The sequence below is a fragment of the Oncorhynchus kisutch genome, linkage group LG15 (assembly GCF_002021735.2).
Source record: "Oncorhynchus kisutch isolate 150728-3 linkage group LG15, Okis_V2, whole genome shotgun sequence".
NCBI lineage: Eukaryota > Metazoa > Chordata > Actinopteri > Salmoniformes > Salmonidae > Oncorhynchus > Oncorhynchus kisutch.
Window position 1 is genome coordinate 88,805,755 of NC_034188.2, and position 20,019 is coordinate 88,825,773.

Here is a 20,019-nt window from a genome sequence, read left to right on the forward strand (position 1 = left end):
TGTAGGGTATATATATATATAGTACAGATAAATGTAGGGTATATCAGTGTATATATATAGTACAGATAAATGTAGGGTATATCAGTGTATATATATAGTACAGATACATGTAGTGTATATATATATGGTACAGATAAATGGAGTGTATATATATATATATATATAGTACAGATAAATGTAGGGTATATCAGTGTATATATATAGTACAGATAAATGTAGTGTATATATATATATATAGTACAGATAAATGTAGGGTATATCAGTGTATATATATAGTACAGATAAATGTAGGGTATATATATATATAGTACAGATAAATGTAGTGTATATATATATATAGTACAGATAAATGTAGGGTATATCAGTGTATATATATAGTACAGATAAATGTAGGGTATATCAGTGTATATATATAGTACAGATACATGTAGTGTATATATATATGGTACAGATAAATGGAGTGTATATATATATATAGTACAGATAAATGTAGGGTATATATATATATATATATATAGTACAGATAAATGGAGTGTATATATATATATAGTACAGATAAATGTAGGGTATATCAGTGTATATATATAGTACAGATAAATGTAGGGTATATCAGTGTATATATATAGTACAGATAAATGTAGGGTATATCAGTGTATATATATAGTACAGATAAATGTAGGGTATATCAGTGTATATATATAGTACAGATAAATGTAGGGTATATATATATATAGTACAGATAAATGTAGGGTATATCAGTGTATATATATAGTACAGATAAATGTAGGGTATATCAGTGTATATATATAGTACAGATAAATGGAGTGTATATATATATATATAGTACAGATAAATGTAGGGTATATCAGTGTATATATATAGTACAGATAAATGTAGGGTATATCAGTGTATATATATAGTACAGATAAATGTAGGGTATATATATATATAGTACAGATAAATGTAGGGTATATCAGTGTATATATATAGTACAGATAAATGTAGGGTATATCAGTGTATATATATAGTACAGATAAATGTAGGGTATATCCGTGTATATATATAGTACAGATAAATGTAGGGTATATCAGTGTATATATATAGTACAGATAAATGGAGTGTATATATATATATATATATAGTACAGATAAATGGAGTGTATATATATATATATATAGTACAGATAAATGTAGGGTATATCAGTGTATATATATAGTACAGATAAATGGAGTGTATATATATATATATATATATAGTACAGATAAATGTAGGGTATATCAGTGTATATATATAGTACAGATAAATGTAGGGTATATCAGTGTATATATATAGTACAGATACATGTAGTGTATATATATATATGGTACAGATAAATGGAGTGTATATATATATATATATAGTACAGATAAATGTAGGGTATATCAGTGTATATATATAGTACAGATAAATGTAGGGTATATATATATAGTACAGATAAATGTAGGGTATATATATATATAGTACAGATAAATGGAGTGTATATATATATATAGTACAGATAAATGTAGGGTATATCAGTGTATATATATAGTACAGATAAATGTAGGGTATATCAGTGTATATATATAGTACAGATACATGTAGTGTATATATATATATGGTACAGATAAATGGAGTGTATATATATATATATAGTACAGATAAATGTAGGGTATATCAGTGTATATATATAGTACAGATAAATGTAGGGTATATCAGTGTATATATATAGTACAGATAAATGTAGGGTATATATATATATAGTACAGATGAATGTAGTGTATATATGGTACAGATAAATGTAGTGTATATATGGTACAGATAAATGTAGTGTACCTATGATCATCCAGAAAGAGAAGCGTATCCAGGTTCCTCGGCCCAGCTGACACATCAGGAAGATGTTGATAAACATACTGGCCACTGGGAGGAAGGGAAGCAGGGGCACCTGGGAGGAGAGGAGAGGTGGCGTGAGGAGAGGAGAAGGGAGGAGAGGAGACAAGAGGAGAGGAGGAGAGGAGGCGTGAGGAGAGGAGGAGAGGGGCGGAGGCGTGAGGAGAGGAGGAGGTGTGAGGAGAGGAGAAGAGGAGGCGTGAGGAGAGGAGGAGAGGGGAGGAGGCATGAGGAGAGGAGGGGAGGAGGCGTGAAGAGAGGAGGTGTGAGGAGAGGGGAGGAGGCGTGAGGAAAGGAGGAGAAGCGAGGAGGCGTGAGGAGAGGAGGATAGGGGAGGAGAGGATGTATGAGGAGAGGAGGCGTGAGGAGAGGGGAGGAGAGGAGGCGTGAGGAGAGGAGGTGTGAGGAGAGGAGGAGAGGTGAGGAGGCATGAGGAGAGGAGGCGTGAGGAGAGGAGGAGAAGAGAGAAGAGGAGAGGGAAGAAGGAGAAGATTTATAAACATACTGGCCCCTGGGAGGAAATGTCCCTGACCGTGGGGTACAGCTGAGTGAACATACCTTGAAAGAGAGATTGGTCTTGCTCTCAGGCTGTCTCCAGACCAGTAGAGTGACTGCCAGACAGGCTGTAAATATGAGGCTCAGTAGAGAGACAGACCAGGAAGCAAAGCCTCCCTGCACTGCTACCACACAGAAGATACACACCAACACTCCTGCAGGGAGAGAGACAGACACAGAGACAGTAAGGACGAGACGGAGGTGACCAGAGATAACACTCCTGCAGGGACAAAACTGAATAGGTGTGTGTGTGTGTGTGAGTCTGCCTGTGTGTGTGTGTGTGTGTCTTACCTAATGTACTGGTACAGATGTTGACTACGAAGCCAGACAGGTTGTTGGGTTCTGTGTTGTGAGGGAACAACAGGTTTTTGGCACAGAACACCTCCTCTGCTCCCGGCAGGATCCCCACACTGCCCTCGTTAATGGACTCTAAGGTGTCTGGCTCGTCCAGTGTACAGGCCATCCGATAGGCCATACTGGATTGCTCTGGCTGGTACCTGCAGGACAGAAAGAATAGCCACATTAAAGAGGCAAAACAGTAAGCTGCCACCTCTTGAAGAAATGCAACCACTGAAATTCAGACAGAGCTATGGATCCAAGAACTGATCATCCATGCAGATATTAACCTGAGTACGAGAACACAGGCTGCCACCAAGGTGTAGGCTTGCAGGGTGCAGGGTGTTGTATGTAGGGTACTAACCTGAGTACTAGAACACAGGCTGCCACCAAGGTGTAGGCTAGCAGGGTGCAGGGTGTAGTATGTAGGGTACTAACCTGAGTACTAGAACACAGGCTGCCACCAAGGTGTAGGCTAGCAGGGTGTAGTATGTAGGGTACTAACCTGAGTACTAGAACACAGGCTGCCACCAAGGTGTAGGCTAGCAGGGTGTAGGGTACTAACCTGAGTACTAGAACACAGGCTGCCACCAAGGTGTAGGCTAGCAGGGTGCAGGGTGTAGTATGTAGGGTACTAACCTGAGTACTAGAACACAGGCTGCCACCAAGGTGTAGGCTAGCAGGGTGTAGTATGTAGGGTACTAACCTGAGTACTAGAACACAGGCTGCCACCAAGGTGTAGGCTAGCAGGGTGTAGGGTACTAACCTGAGTACTAGAACACAGGCTGCCACCAAGGTGTAGGCTTGCAGGGTGCAGGGTGTAGTATGTAGGGTACTAACCTGAGTACTAGAACACAGGCTGCCACCAAGGTGTAGGCTAGCAGGGTGTAGGGTACTAACCTGAGTACTAGAACACAGGCTGCCACCAAGGTGTAGGCTTGCAGGGTGCAGGGTGTTGTATGTAGGGTACTAACCTGAGTACTAGAACACAGGCTGCCACCAAGGTGTAGGCTAGCAGGGTGCTGTATGTAGGGTACTAACCTGAGTACTAGAACACAGGCTGCCACCAAGGTGTAGGCTAGCAGGGTGCAGGGTGTAGTATGTAGGGTACTAACCTGAGTACTAGAACACAGGCTGCCACCAAGGTGTAGGCTAGCAGGGTGTAGTATGTAGGGTACTAACCTGAGTACTAGAACACAGGCTGCCACCAAGGTGTAGGCTAGCAGGGTGCAGGGTACTAACCTGAGTACTAGAACACAGGCTGTCACTAAGGTGTAGGCTAGCAGGGTGCAGGGTGTAGTATGTAGGGTACTAACCTGAGTACTAGAACACAGGCTGCCACCAAGGTGTAGGCTAGCAGGGTGCAGTATGTAGGGTACTAACCTGAGTACTAGAACACAGGCTGCCACCAAGGTGTAGGCTAGCAGGGTGCAGGGTACTAACCTGAGTACTAGAACACAGGCTGTCACTAAGGTGTAGGCTAGCAGGGTGCAGGGTGTAGTATGTAGGGTACTAACCTGAGTACTAGAACACAGGCTGCCACCAAGGTGTAGGCTAGCAGGGTGCAGTATGTAGGGTACTAACCTGAGTACTAGAACACAGGCTGCCACCAAGGTGTAGGCTAGCAGGGTGTAGGGTACTAACCTGAGTACTAGAACACAGGCTGCCACCAAGGTGTAGGCTAGCAGGGTGTAGAGTGTAGTATGTAGGGTACTAACCTGAGTACTAGAACACAGGCTGCCACTAAGGTGTAGGCTAGCAGGGTGCAGGGTGTAGTATGTAGGGTACTAACCTGAGTACTAGAACACAGGCTGCCACTAAGGTGTAGGCTAGCAGGGTGCAGGGTGTAGTATGTAGGGTACTAACCTGAGTACTAGAACACAGGCTGCCACTAAGGTGTAGGCTAGCAGGGTGCAGGGTGTAGTATGTAGGGTACTAACCTGAGTACTAGAACACAGGCTGCCACCAAGGTGTAGGCTAGCAGGGTGCAGGGTGTAGTATGTAGGGTACTAACCTGAGTACGAGAACACAGGCTGCCACTAAGGTGTAGGCTAGCAGGGTGCATGGTGTTGTATGTAGGGTACTAACCTGAGTACTAGAACACAGGCTGCCACCAAGGTGTAGGCTAGCAGGGTGTAGGGTACTAACCTCAGTACTAGAACACAGGCTGCCACCAAGGTGTAGGCTAGCAGGGTGCCGATAGACATCAGATCAACCAGGTCTTTCAGGTCAAACAGGAAGGCCATCACCGCTGTAGGAAGGAGTCAAAGACCATTAAGAAATATGACAGGATCTATCCCAGAATAACCCCGTTTAAAATACAAGCCAATGCACACATTCATGGGCGGAGTTCCTGGACACAGATATTCCTGGACTAATAAGCAAGCTCAAAGGAGAATCTCCATCTAAAATAAGTTGTTTTTCAGGACTAGGTTTAAATCTGTGTCTGGGAAACCACCAAAACAAACGACATGATTGTATTTGATTCTGGCATCTGCACTGTACAGTAAGAATGAACATGATCATGACTCTACAACTGCCCGTTATGATTTCATTTCCTGTTTCCTGTTACACACAATATATTCACGTCACGGTACAGTATCACAGCAACCAGTAGGCTAGTACAGTAGTCTAGTACAGTAGGCTAATACAGTAGGCTAGTACAGTAGGCTAGTACAGTAGGCTAATACAGTAGGCTAGTACAGTAGGCTAATACAGTAGGCTAGTACAGTAGGCTAATACAGTAGTCTAGTACAGTAGGCTAATAAAGTAGTCTAGTACAGTAGGCTAATACAGTAGGCTAGTACAGTAGACTAGTACAGTAGGCTAATACAGTAGTCTAATACAGTAGTCTAGTACAGTAGTCTAGTACAGTAGTCTAGTACAGTAGGCTAATACAGTAGGCTAATACAGTAGGCTAGTACAGTAGACTAATACAGTAGGCTAATACAGTAGGCTAATACAGTAGGCTAGTACAGTAGGCTAGTACAGTAGGCTAGTACAGTAGGCTAGTACAGTAGGCTAATAAAGTAGGCTAATACAGTAGTCTAATACAGTAGGCTAGTACAGTAGGCTAGTACAGTAGGCTAGTACAGTAGGCTAGTACAGTAGGCTAGTACAGTAGGCTAATACAGTAGGCTAGTACAGTAGGCTAGTACAGTAGGCTAGTACAGTAGGCTAATACAGTAGGCTAGTACAGTAGGCTAGTACAGTAGGCTAGTACAGTAGGCTAATACAGTAGGCTAGTACAGTAGGCTAATACAGTAGGCTAGTACAGTAGGCTAGTACAGTAGGCTAATACAGTAGGCTAGTACAGTAGGCTAGTACAGTAGGCTAATACAGTAGGCTAGTACAGTAGGCTAGTACAGTAGGCTAATACAGTAGGCTAATACAGTAGGCTAGTACAGTAGGCTAGTACAGTAGGCTAGTACAGTAGGCTAATACAGTAGGCTAGTACAGTAGGCTAATACAGTAGGCTAGTACAGTAGGCTAATACAGTAGGCTAGTACAGTAGGCTAGTACAGTAGGCTAGTACAGTAGGCTAGTACAGTAGGCTAATACAGTAGGCTAGTACAGTAGGCTAATACAGTAGGCTAATACTGTCTGTCTGCTACATCTCTCTCCTCCTCAGGTCCTTTCAACCTAAGGTCTCTGTCTGCTACATCTCTCTCCTCCTCAGGTCCCTTCAACCTAAGGTCTCTGTCTGCTACATATCTCTCTCCTCCTCAGGTTCCTTCAACCTAAGGTCTCTGTCTGCTACATCTCTCTCCTCCTCAGGTCCCTTCAACCTAAGGTCTCTGTCTGCTACATATCTCTCTCCTCCTCAGGTTCCTTCAACCTAAGGTCTCTGTCTGCTACATCTCTCTCCTCCTCAGGTTCCTTCAACCTAAGGTCTCTGTCTGCTACATCTCTCTCTCCTCCTCAGGTCCCTTCAACCTAAGGTTTCTGTCTGCTACATCTCTCTCTCCTCCTCAGGTTCCTTCAACCTAAGGTCTCTGTCTGCTACATCTCTCTCCTCCTCAGGTCCCTTCAACCTAAGGTCTCTGTCTGCTACATCTCTCTCCTCCTCAGGTCCCTTCAACCTAAGGTCTCTGTCTGCTACATCTCTCTCCTCCTCAGGTTCCTTCAACCTAAGGTCTCTGTCTGCTACATCTCTCTCCTCCTCAGGTCCCTTCAACCTAAGGTCTCTGTCTGCTACATCTCTCTCCTCCTCAGGTCCCTTCAACCTAAGGTCTCTGTCTGCTACATCTCTCTCCTCCTCAGGTCCCTTCAACCTAAGGTCTCCGTCTGCTACATCTCTCTCCTCCTCAGGTCCCTTCAACCTAAGGTCTCTGTCTGCTACATCTCTCTCCTCCTCAGGTCCCTTCAACCTAAGGTCTCTGTCTGCTACATCTCTCTCTCCTCCTCAGGTTCCTTCAACCTAAGGTCTCTGTCTGCTACATCTCTCTCCTCCTCAGGTTCCTTCAACCTAAGGTCTCTGTCTGCTACATCTCTCTCTCCTCCTCAGGTCCCTTCAACCTAAGGTCTCTGTCTGCTACATCTCTCTCTCCTCCTCAGGTTCCTTCCACCTAAGGTCTCTTTCTGCTACATCTCTCTCCTCCTCAGGTTCCTTCAACCTAAGGTCTCTGTCTGCTACTCCCCTCTCTCCTCCTCAGGTGGGCATAGGTTTGTTACCGCCAGATACAGATCAGCTCTGAGCTTAACCCTTGACCTCTAACACAGTCTTACCGGACATGAAACCTGACGCAATGGTGGAGTTGATTGGCGACTTCCTCTCACTGACCTTGGCCAGAAAGGAGAAGAGGAGACCATCGCGGGCCATGGCAAAGATTATACGAGGTAGAGGAAACATGGAGCCTAGAAGGCTATAGGATGGGAGGGGGAGAGGGAGGAGTAGAGGAGGGAGGAGTAGAGGAGAGGAGAGGGAGGAGGTGGAGGAAGAGGCCAGGAGTAGAGGAGAGGGAGGAGTAGAGGAGAGGGAGGAGTAGAGGAGAGGCCAGGGGTGGAGGAAGAGGAGAGGCCAGGCGTGGAGGAGGATGTGGAGGAAGAGGAGAGGTCAGGGGTGGAGGAGGAAGAGGAGAGGCCAGGGGAGGAGGAGGAGGTGGAGGAAGAGGAGAGGCCGGGGGTGGAGGAGGAGGTGGAGGAAGAGGAGAGGCCAGGGGTGGAGGAGGAGGTGGAGGAAGAGGAGAGGCCGGGGGAAGGAGAAGGAGGTGGAGGAAGAGGAGAGGCCAGGGGAAGAGGATGTTGTGGAGGAAGAGGAGAGGCCAGGGGTGGAGGAGGAGGAAGAGGCCAGAGGTGGAGGAGGATGAGGAGGAAGATGAGGCCATTGGGTGAAAGAGGAGGAGGAAGAGGAGAGGCCAGGGGTGTGGAGGAGGAGGAGGTGGAGGAAGAGGAGAGGCCAGGGGTGGAGGAGGAGAGGAAGGGGGCAAAGATTTATAACCCAAAAACACTCCAAGTCTCTCCATGAAGTCCAGACACATGGTTTCAACTGCTGCAGTTCCCAGTGCACCTCCCAGACACACAGAACCACTGGTTTAGTCCTGGGACGCCAGCATTCTTCCCCTTTAATTAGGGACTGGTTTAGTCCTGGGACGCCAGCATTCTTCCCCTTTAATTAGGGACTGGTTTAGACATGGGACACCAGATGGGTGCAATAAATGATCAGGTAGAACAGAAAATCAGTAGTACTCCATACCCCCCAGGGTAATAATATCAGTAGTACTCCGTACCCCCAGGGTAATAATATCAGTAGTACTCCGTACCCCCAGGGTAATAATATCAGTAGTACTCCGTACCCCCAGGGTAATAATATCAGTAGTACTCCGTACCCCTAGGGTAATAATATCAGTAGTACTCCGTACCCCCAGGGTAATAATATCAGTAGTACTCCGTACCCCCAGGGTAATAATATCAGTAATACTCCGTACCCCCAGGCCCCGGGTAATAATATCAGTAGTACTCCGTACCCCTAGGCCCAGGGTAATAATATCAGTAGTACTCCGTACCCCTAGGCCCAGGGTAATAATATCAGTAGTACTCCGTACCCCTAGGCCCAGGGTAATAATATCAGTAGTACTCCGTACCCCCAGGGTAATAATATCAGTAGTACTCCGTACCCCCAGGGTAATAATATCAGTAGTACTCCGTACCCCCAGGGTAATAATATCAGTAGTACTCCGTACCCCCAGGGTAATAATATCAGTAGTATTCCGTACCCCTAGGCCCAGGGTAATAATATCAGTAGTACTCCGTACCCCTAGGCCCAGGGTAATAATATCAGTAGTACTCCGTACCCCTAGGCCCAGGGTAATAATATCAGTAGTACTCCGTACCCCCAGGGTAATAATATCAGTAGTACTCCGTACCCCCAGGGTAATAATATCAGTAGTACTCCGTACCCCCAGGGTAATAATATCAGTAGTACTCCGTACCCCTAGGCCCAGGGTAATAAAATCTGTCGTACTCCGTACCCCAAGGGTAAGATTTGAATACCCCTGGTCTATCCACAGTTTTTCTAGGTTTGGTCAGGTCTTCTAAGCAGGTGCACTGTGAACAGTAGCATGTTGAGGTAACCAGGGAAACAGCGCTAGCATTGGTTGGTTCCTGTAGGGAGGGAGCTGTAAAGGGGGGGGGGTTGAGGTTAACAGCCCTGTTAGTGGTTTAACTGGTTAGAAAGGGTTCTAGTCTCACCTGCCACCATTCCAGAGGTTACTGTAGCGATTAGAGGGGTTTTGGTTCGGTCGCTGATCTGGGCCAGACTCTTGAAGAGGAGTCCGTCCTGAGCCATGGCCCAGATGACACGAGGCATGGGGAACATGGAGCCTAGCAGGCTAGTAGGGAGATAGGAGAGCCGTGCCACGCAGGGAGATACACAGGGAGATACCGCGTTAAACACACACAAAGCTACTGGACAAGGGAGAATGCAACACAAGGTTACACTTTCCTTTGTGTACTTAATGTATTATTCACACAAATTATTATATTAGCATCATTATCATCTGGAACAGTAACAACGATCAGCATCTATTAATCTAAGGCGTAGCCCATTAATCTAATAATCTACGGCCTAGCCCATTAATCTAATAATCTAAGGTATAGCCCATTAATCTAATAATCTAAGGCCTAGCCCATTAATCTAATAATCTAAGGCCTAGCCCATTAATCTAATAATCTAAGGCCTAGCCCATTAATCTAATAATCTAAGGTATAGCCCATTAATCTAATAATCTAAGGTATAGCCCATTAATCTATTAATCTAAGGTATAGCCCATTAATCTAATAATCTAAGGCCTAGCCCATTAATCTAATAATCTAAGGTATAGCCCATTAATCTAATAATCTAAGGCCTAGCCCATTAATCTAATAATCTAAGGTATAGCCCATTAATCTAATAATCTAAGGTATAGCCCATTAATCTAATAATCTAAGGTATAGCCCATTAATCTATTAATCTAAGGTATAGCCCATTAATCTAATAATCTAAGGTATAGCCCATTAATCTAATAATCTAAGGCCTAGCCCATTAATCTAATAATCTAAGGTATAGCCCATTAATCTAATAATCTAAGGTATAGCCCATTAATCTAATAATCTAAGGCCTAGCCCATTAATCTAATAATCTAAGGTATAGCCCATTAATCTAATAATCTAAGGTATAGCCCATTAATCTATTAATCTAAGGTATAGCCCATTAATCTAATAATCTAAGGTATAGCCCATTAATCTAATAATCTAAGGCCTAGCCCATTAATCTAATAATCTAAGGTATAGCCCATTAATCTAATAATCTAAGGTATAGCCCATTAATCTAATAATCTAAGGTATAGCCCATTAATCTAATAATCTAAGGTATAGCCCATTATTCTAATAATCTAAGGTATAGCCCATTAATCTAATAATCTAAGGCCTAGCCCATTAATCTAATAATCTAAGGTATAGCCCATTAATCTATTAATCTAAGGTATAGCCCATTATTCTAATAATCTAAAGAATAACCCATTAATGGGGTGGCAGTGTAGCCTAGTGGTTAGAGTGTAGAGGTGGCAGTGTAGCCTAGTGGTTAGAGTGTAGAGGCGGCAGTGTAGCCTAGTGGTTAGAGCGTTGGACTAGTAACCGAAAGGTTGCAAATTCAAATCCCCGAGCTGACAAGGTACAAATCTCACCTAAACAGGCTGTCATTGAAAATAAGAATTTGTTCTTAACTGACTTGCCTAGTTAAATAAAAAATAATCTAATAATCACAAACGTATCCCATTAAACTAGCCTAACCTGATTGTTAGGGCTTCCTTCAACTCTTGTTAAAGACCAGGAACATAAATTGTGTGAAGCACAAACACTGTAGGCCAGCTTACCTGGTGGACAGAGCACACAGTGACCCTACAGCCACAGCGTAGGTGGCTCCCTCCCAGCCTACGTGTTTAAAGGCTACAGGCAGAGGACTGTTCTTATCCAACATATAGTAGGGCATCATCATGGTGAGGGCACCAGACACTCCGAAGTAGGCCACGAAACAGATGAGGAGAGAGGCTACGATGCCTATTGGGATGGCTCTCTGAGGGTTCTTTACCTCCTCACCTATAGGGGTTAAAGGAAACAGATGAGGAGAGAGGCTACGATGCCTATTGGGATGGCTCTCTGGGGGTTCTTTACCTCCTCACCTATAGGGGTTAAAGGAAACAGATGAGGAGAGAGGCTACGATGCCTATTGGGATGGCTCTCTGGGGGTTCTTTACCTCCTCACCTATAGGGGTTAAAGGAAACAGATGAGGAGAGAGGCCACGATGCCTATTGGGATGGCTCTCGGGGGGTTCTTTACCTCCTCACCTATAGGGGTTAAAGGTCAGGGGTTAAAGGAAACAGATGAGGAGAGAGGCTACGATGCCTATTGGGATGGCTCTCTGGGGGTTCTTTACCTCCTCACCTATAGGGGTTAAAGGTCAGGGGTTAAAGGAAACAGATGAGGAGAGAGGCTACGATGCCTATTGGGATGGCTCTCTGGGGGTTCTTTACCTCCTCACCTATAGGGGTTAAAGGAAACAGATGAGGAGAGAGGCTACGATGCCTATTGGGATGGCTCTCGGGGGGTTCTTCACCTCCTCACCTATAGGGGTTAAAGGAAACAGATGAGGAGAGAGGCTACGATGCCTATTGGGATGGCTCTCTGGGGGTTCTTCACCTCCTCACCTATAGGGGTTAAAGGAAACAGATGAGGAGAGAGGCTACGATGGCTATTGGGATGGCTCTCGGGGGGTTCTTTACCTCCTCACCTATAGGGGTTAAAGGTCAGGGGTTAAAGGAATCAGATGAAGAGAGAGTTTATGATGCCGATGGCACTCTGAGGGTTCTCCACCTCCTCCCCTACAGGGAGAGACAGAGAGTACTGCAAACTTCTGGTAATTTTCCCCAAAAATTCCTTGATTTTCCTGAAATTCTGGTTGGAAGATTCCTGGATTCTGGCCGGGGAAAAAAAAGCTGGAAATTCAGAGGTTAATGAAGACATGATGAATTCTTTATAAAGCCTTGATAAGTGTACTGACCGGTGGTGGCGATACAGTCAAAGCCCACGAAGGCATAGAAACAGGTTGCTGCTCCAGACAGGACCCCAGTAAAGCCAAATGGCATGAAGCCTCCCTGACCCAGACTCTCCTTCGATGGCAAGGACTCTGTCATACTGGAGGTGAGGAGCACACACACACACACACACACCATCAACATGTGTGCTCAGAAACAAATTCTCAGTAATGCAGATGTCTATGTAAAGCAAACACACAGTCAGCATTGAACAGCAAATACACATCACTATCTGTTCCCTGATCCCTGACTCACTTCAGTGTTGCGTTGAGAGTGATGTTGAGGATTTCATCAGGGTTCAGATGCCAGTTCTTTACAGTTCCTTTGACCAGCCCCGAGATGACCACAAACACCAGCACTAACACATTAATACAAGTGAACACCTTGTTCACCATGGCTGACTCCTTCACTCCAAACGCTAGTAGGCCTGGAGAGACAGAGACAGAGACAGACAGAGAGAGACAGAAATAGAGAGAGAGAGAAATAGAGAGAGAGAGAGAAATAGAGAGAGAAATAGAGAGAGAAATAGAGAGAGAGATAGAGAGAGAGAGAAATAGAGAGAGAGAGAGAGAAAGAAAGAGAGAGATATAGAGAGATAGAGAGAGATATAAATAGAGAGAGAAATAGAGAGAGTGTGAGAGAGATATAAATAGAGAGAAATAGAGAGAGAGTGTGAGAGAGAGTGTGAGAGAGAAATAGAAAGAGATATAAATAGAGAGAGAAAGAGTGAGAGTGTGTGAGAGAGAGATTATTATTATTCAAGTTATTTCAAATATTTTGATTCCAGGTCTGTTTTCCCACAGCACCATACTCCAGAGAAAAGGTCCAAAAACAGACAACATATAAATATATTTCTTTATGGAGCAATGCCCACCTGTGAGAATGATGATGATGATGACAGCGAACATGTCTGGGTATTCAGCCAGGATCCCTGGGGCCTTCATCGCCATGTGGACCCGGCACCACTGCTCGATGTGTCGACCAATCAGCTCATCAAACGTGGCGCTCCATGCCCGAGCCACGCTAGAGGTTCCTGTTAGGAGATAGCCAGAAAATGTGGATCCAGGATCAACACAGCTAAATGATGATCCAAGAGCAACACAGCTAAATGATGATCCAAGATCAACACAGCTAAATGATGATCCAAGATCAACACAGCTAAATGATGATCCAAGATCAACACAGCTAAATGATGATCCAAGATCAACACAGCTAAATGATGATCCAAGAGCAACACAGCTAAATGATGATCCAAGAGCAACACAGCTAAATGATGATCCAAGATCAACGCAGCTAAATGATGATCCAAGATCAACACAGCTAAATGATGATCCAAGATCAACACAGCTAAATGATGATCCAAGATCAACACAGCTAAATGATGATCCAAGATCAACACAGCTAAATGATGACCCAAGATCAACACAGCTAAATGATGACCCAAGATCAACACAGCTAAATGATGACCCAAGATCAACACAGCTAAATGATGATCCAAGAGCAACACAGCTAAATTATGATCCAAGATCAACACAGCTAAATTATGGTCTAGGATCAACACAGCTAAATGATCAAAGATCAACACAGCTAAATGATGACCCAAGATCAACACAGCTAAATGATGATCCAAGAGCAACACAGCTAAATTATGATCCAAGATCAACGCAGCTAAATTATGATCCAAGATCAACACAGCTAAATGATGATCCAGGATCAACACAGCTAAATGATGATCCAAGATCAACACAGCTAAATGATGATCCAGGATCAACACAGCTAAATTATGGTCTAGGATCCACACAGCTAAATGATGATCCAGGATCAACACAGCTAAATGATCCAGGATCAACACAGCTAAATGATCCAGGATCCACACAGCTAAATTATGATCCAGGATCCACACAGCTAAATTATGGTCTAGGATCAACACAGCTAAATGATGGTCTAGGATCAACACAGCTAAATGATGATCCAGGATCAACACAGCTAAATGATGATCCAAGATCGACACAGCTAAATGATGATCCAGGATCAACACAGCTAAATGATGACCCAAGATCAACACAGCTAAATGATGACCCAATATCAACACAGCTAAATGATGACCCAAGATCAACACAGCTAAATGATGACCCAGGATCAACACAGCTAAATGATGACCCAGGATCAACACAGCTAAATGATGACCCAGGATCAACACAGCTAAATGATGACCCAAGATCAACACAGCTAAATGATGATCCAGGATCAACACAGCTAAATTATGGTCTAGGATCAACACAGCTAAATGATGATCCAGGATCAACACAGCTAAATTATGGTCTAGGATCAACACAGCTAAATGATGATCCAAGATCAACACAGCTAAATGATGATCCAGGATCAACACAGCTAAATTATGGTCTAGGATCAACACAGCTAAATGATGATCCAAGATCAACACAGCTAAATGATGATCCAGGATCAACACAGCTAAATTATGGTCTTGGATCCACACAGCTAAATGATGATCCAGGATCAACACAGCTAAATTATGGTCTAGGATCAACACAGCTAAATGATGATCCAAGATCAACACAGCTAAATGATGATCCAGGATCAACACAGCTAAATGATGATCCAGGATCAACACAGCTAAATTATGGTCTAGGATCCACACAGCTAAATGATCCAGGATCCACAATCATTATATGTTTATACAAGGGGCATGAAAATGCAATGCATCCCATATATATCTATTGTCTGCATTATGACAGTATCTTTCTAACGTTCCTCTCTGAACATACATGTGTGATGAGGAAGGTATGTGTGTGTGTGTGTGGCCCTCTCACCTATAATGTAAGAGAGGATGAGGTTCCATCCGGTGATGAAGGCCCAGAGCTCCCCAACAGTAACATAACTATACAGGTAGGCCGAGCCCGTCTTGGGGACGCGGGCCCCAAACTCAGCGTAACACAGACCAGCCAGCACCGAGGCCATCGCTGCGATGAGGAAGGACAGGACAATGGCTGGACCAGAGTTCTCTCTGGCCACGGCCCCGGCCAGGACGTACACCCCAGCTCCCAGAGTACTGCCTACCCCGAGAGCCACCAGGTCGAAGGTGTTGAGACATCGGGAGAGACGTGAGTCCTCTGTGTTGTAGTCCACCACCTTGACACGCAGCAGCTGCTTCCCGAAGCCCTTCAGCGTGGCCAGAATCATCCTGGCTCTTTGTCAGTCCCTCCGGATCGCAGTCTGCCTGTCAGATAACACTTCACCTCTCTGTAGCACAATGGAGGAACAGAGAGAGCATCAGGACCTTTCTGACAACTGTGTGTGTGTGTGTCTGACAGTCTCTCAGATCACTCTTCTTAGCCTCTCTGTATGGGGTTAAAGCACCTGGAGTCAAAACAGAGAGAACGTCAGAGGTTTTCTATGACTGTGTGTGTGTGTGTGTGTGTGTGTGTGTACCATACACACACCGTGAGGCCAAACAAGGGTTAGAGGGGGTTGAGTAAAATTGTACAAAACATATGATGTTTACTGTTTTGGTTTTGTTCGCTAAACAGCACTGAAAAGGTTTTTTAAATTTTATTTTTAAACTATTAACAGCCGGTCAGGATTCATCTACAAACCAGCTTTATAAGTGTGTAAAAACCAAACTAAATGAATCACAAGCTGGAGAACAAACAAGTTATCCTGCACCGCTAAAGGAAGTCCGGGATTTTAAAACTTCATGTTAGCTGGTTCCTCACATCAGAATGGCGCCGACAGAGATGGTCGCTTCGCTTCAGGTCACACAAGCATTTCGCTACACTCGCATTAACATCTGCTAACCATGTGAACGTGACCAATAAAATGTGATTTTGAATTGACACTGAAAGTAGTCTCTGGGCCAGGAGGAAGTGGAATTAGAATCCATGGTTTTAATTTCTTTAAACCTTTCCACACACCAACTCCTTTCCACACACCAACTCCTTTCCTTTCCACACACCCACTCCTTTCCTTTCCACACACCCACTCCTTTCCTTTCCACACACCAACTCCTTTCCTTTCCACACACCAACTCCTTTCCTTTCCACACACCAACTCCTTTCCTTTCCACACACCAACTCCTTTCCTTTCCACACACCCACTCCATTCCTTTCCACACACCCACTCCATTCCTTTCCACACACCCACTCATTTCCTTTCCACACACCCACGCCTTTCCTTTCCACACACCAACTCCTTTCCTTTCCACACCAACTCCTTTCCACACACCAACTCCATTCCTTTCCACACACCAACTCTATTCCTTTCCACACACCCACTCCCTTCCTTTCCACACACCCACTCCTTTGCATTCGACACGCCCACTCCCCCATACTCCGGTCGCCAAATTGGGATGCAGCTACCCCCTTCCCCTGGGGAACACTGATAGAGGGTGGGGTGTTACAGGATCAGTTACCCCTGGCTCACTACAACCACGTTCATTTTGGTTCCCAGACAAATGTGATTATGCCCTACTCCAATTTCTTCCAGATCACCATTAAAGTGAGACGACCCAAGCAGCTCCTCTAACCCAAGCAGCTCCTCTAACCCAAGCAGCTCCTCTAACCCAAGCAGCTCCTCTTACCCAAGCAGCTCCTCTAACCCAAGCAGCTCCTCTAACCCAAGCAGCTCCTCTAACCCAAGCAGCTCCTCTAACCCAAGCAGCTCCTCTAACCCAAGCAGCTCCTCTAACCCAAGCAGCTCCTCTAACCCAAGCAGCTCCTCTAACCCAAGCAGCTCCTCTAACCCAAGCAGCTCCTCTAACCCAAGCAGCTCCTCTAACCCAAGCAGCTCCTCTAACCCAAGCAGCTCCTCTAACCCAAGCAGCTCCTCTAACCCAAGCAGCTCCTCTAACCCAAGCAGCTCCTCTAACCCAAGCAGCTCCTCTAACCCAAGCAGCTCCTCTAACCCAAGCAGCTCCTCTAACCCAAGCAGATCGGGGTTCAAATACATTGCAAAATAATTTACTCTATCTCTGCTTAATTAAGCTTGTCTAGTCTATTAATAAACAATAGACTACTCACAAAAGTGAAAACGCCACAAATCCCACTAATTCGTAAGATGGCGCCGGAGAAGAAGGCGGACGTTTTACGTTCCCAACCGGTTGTGTTTCTTTTGTTTGTAACTTATTTTTTTTTACTCATTTTGTACATAATGTTGCCGCTAACGTCTCTTATGACCGAAAATAACTTCTAGACATCAGGACTTCGATTAGTCACCATGGACTAGCAGAATCCTTCTTTTCCTTTCATGACTCTGACGAACTCGATGCGAAGGTATACACTGCTTCCTTGGGATCAGGCCGCGATCCTCGTGATCCTCGTGAAGAGGAGGCGGAGAAAGAGGGGCCAAAGAGCGGGCTGAGAATTCAGAGGCGATCGAATAAACTCCACTTCCCTCCATTCTGCTAGCAAACGTGAAATCTTTTGAGAATAAAATCGCCGAGCTACGCAGAAGATGAAACTACCAATGGGACATTAAAAACTGTAACATCTTATGCTTCACGAGTCGTGGCTGAATTGCTCGGCTGAGGTAGAGTATCTCATGATACGTTGTAGACCACACTATCTACCGAGAGAATTGTCATCTGTATTTTTCATAGCTGTGTACAAACCACCTCAGTCAGAGGCTGGCACTAAGACAGCATTGAATGAGCTGTATTCCGCCATAAGCAAACAAGAAAATGCCCACCAAGAGGCGGCGCTCCTAGTAGCCGGGGACTTTAATGCAGGGAAACATAAATCCGTTTTACAAAATTTCTATCAGCATGTAAAATGTGCAACCGGAGGGAAAAAAAACTCTAGACCACCTTTACTCCACACAGAGAGACACATACAAAGCTCTCCCTCGCCCTCCATTTGTCAAATCTGACCATAATTCTACCCTCCTGATTCCTGCTTACAAGCTCAAATTAAAGCAGGAAGCACCAGTGACTCTGTCTATAAATAAGTGGTCAGATAAAGCAGATGCTAAACTACAGGACTACAGCACAGACTGGAACATGTTCCGGGATTCTTCCGATGGCATTGAGGAGTACAACACATCAGTCATTGGCTTCATCAATAAGTGCATCGATGACGTCGTCCCCAGAGTGACCGTACGTACATACCCCAACCAGAAGCCATGGATTACAGGCAGCATCCGCACTGAGCTAAAGGCTAGAGCTGCCGCTTTCAAGGAGAGGGACTCTAACCTGGAAGCTTATAAGAAATCCCGCTATGCCCTTCGACGAACCATCAAACAGGCAAAGCGTCAATACAGGACTAAGATCGAATCGTATTACCCCGGCTCTGACGCTCGTCGGATGTGGCTGGGCCTGCAAACTATTACAGACTACAAAGGGAAGCACAGCCGAGAGCTGCCCAGTGACACGAGCCTACCAGACGAGCTAAACTCCTCTGCTCGCTTCCAGGTAAATAACACTGAAACATTGCATGAGAGCATCAGCTGTTCCAGAAGACTGAGTGATCACGCTCTCCGCAGGGCCAGACAGATTACCAGGACGTGTACTGTGAGCATGCGCTGACAAACTGGCAAGTGTCTTCAGTGACATTTTCAACCTCTCCCTGTCTGAGTCTGTAATACCAACATGTTTTAAGCAGACCACCATAGTCCATTTGCCCAAGAACACTAAAGTAACCTTCCTAAATGACTACTGACATGTGGCTCTCAAGTCTGTAGCCATGAAGCGCTTTGAAAGGCTGGTCATGGCTCACATCAACACCACCATCCCAGAAACAAGAGACCCACTCCAATTTGCATACCGCCCCAACAGATCCACAGATGATGCAATCTCTATTTCACTCCACACTGCCCTTTCCCACCTGGACAAAAGGAACACCTATATGAGAATGCTGTTCATTGACTGCAGCTCAGTGTTCAACACCATAGTGCCCTCAAAGCTCAACACTAAGCTAAGGACCATGGGACTAAACTCTGCAACTGGATCCTGGACTTCCTGACGGGCCGCCCCCAGGTGGTAAGGGTAGGTAACAACACATCCGCCACACTGATCCTCAACACAGGGGCCCCTCAGGGGTTCGTGCTCAGTCCCCTCCTGTACTCCCTGTTCACTCATGACTGCACGGCCGGGCATGACTCCAACACTATCATAACATTTTCCGATGACAACAGTGGTAGGCCTGATCACCGACAACGATGAGACAGCCAATAGGGAGGGGGTCAGAGACCTGGCCATGTGGTGCAAGGACAACAACCTCTCCCTCAACGTGATCAAGACAAAGGAGATGATTGTGGACTACAGGAAAAGAAGGACTGAGCTCGCCCCCATTCTCATCGATGGGGCTGCAGTGGAGCAGGTTGAGAGCTTCAAGTTCCTTGGTGTCCACATCACCAACAAAGTAACATGGTCCAAGCACACCAAGACAGTCGTGAAGAGGGCACAACAAACCTATTTCCCCTCAGGAGACTTAAAAGATTTGGCATGAATCCTCAGATCCTCAAAAGGTTCTACAGCTGCACCAGAGAGCATCCTGACCGGTTGCATCACTGCCTGGTATGGCAACTGCGTGGCCTCCGACCGCAAGGCAATACAGAGGGTAGTGCGTACGGCCCAGTACATCACTGGGGCCAAGCTACCTGCCATCCAGGACCGCTATCCCAGGCGATGTCAGAGGA

At 45.2% G+C, this 20,019-nt stretch overlaps 1 protein-coding gene across 3 annotated transcripts in view; it reads right to left on the minus strand.

The window, feature by feature from the left end:
- The window catches only part of LOC109884940 (high affinity cationic amino acid transporter 1-like), a 68,901-nt gene that overhangs the window by 4,220 nt on the left and 44,662 nt on the right, over positions 1-20,019 (minus strand). For 2 of the 3 annotated variants that reach the window (XM_031791264.1, XM_031791266.1), the window contains exons 2-11: positions 15,201-15,630; positions 13,244-13,402; positions 12,625-12,796; positions 12,336-12,469; positions 11,151-11,373; positions 9,490-9,629; positions 4,948-5,050; positions 2,755-2,960; positions 2,467-2,618; positions 1,855-1,963 (exon numbers count right to left, since the gene is read on the minus strand). In XM_031791264.1, coding sequence (XP_031647124.1) covers positions 1,855-1,963; positions 2,467-2,618; positions 2,755-2,960; positions 4,948-5,050; positions 9,490-9,629; positions 11,151-11,373; positions 12,336-12,469; positions 12,625-12,796; positions 13,244-13,402; positions 15,201-15,570 — 1,768 coding nt within the window. In that variant the 5' untranslated portion in view covers positions 15,571-15,630. Of the gene's footprint in view, positions 1-1,854; positions 1,964-2,466; positions 2,619-2,754; positions 2,961-4,947; positions 5,051-7,527; positions 7,665-9,489; positions 9,630-11,150; positions 11,374-12,335; positions 12,470-12,624; positions 12,797-13,243; positions 13,403-15,200; positions 15,631-20,019 lie in introns of all 3 variants that reach the window. The other variant, XM_031791267.1, reaches the window with a different exon arrangement.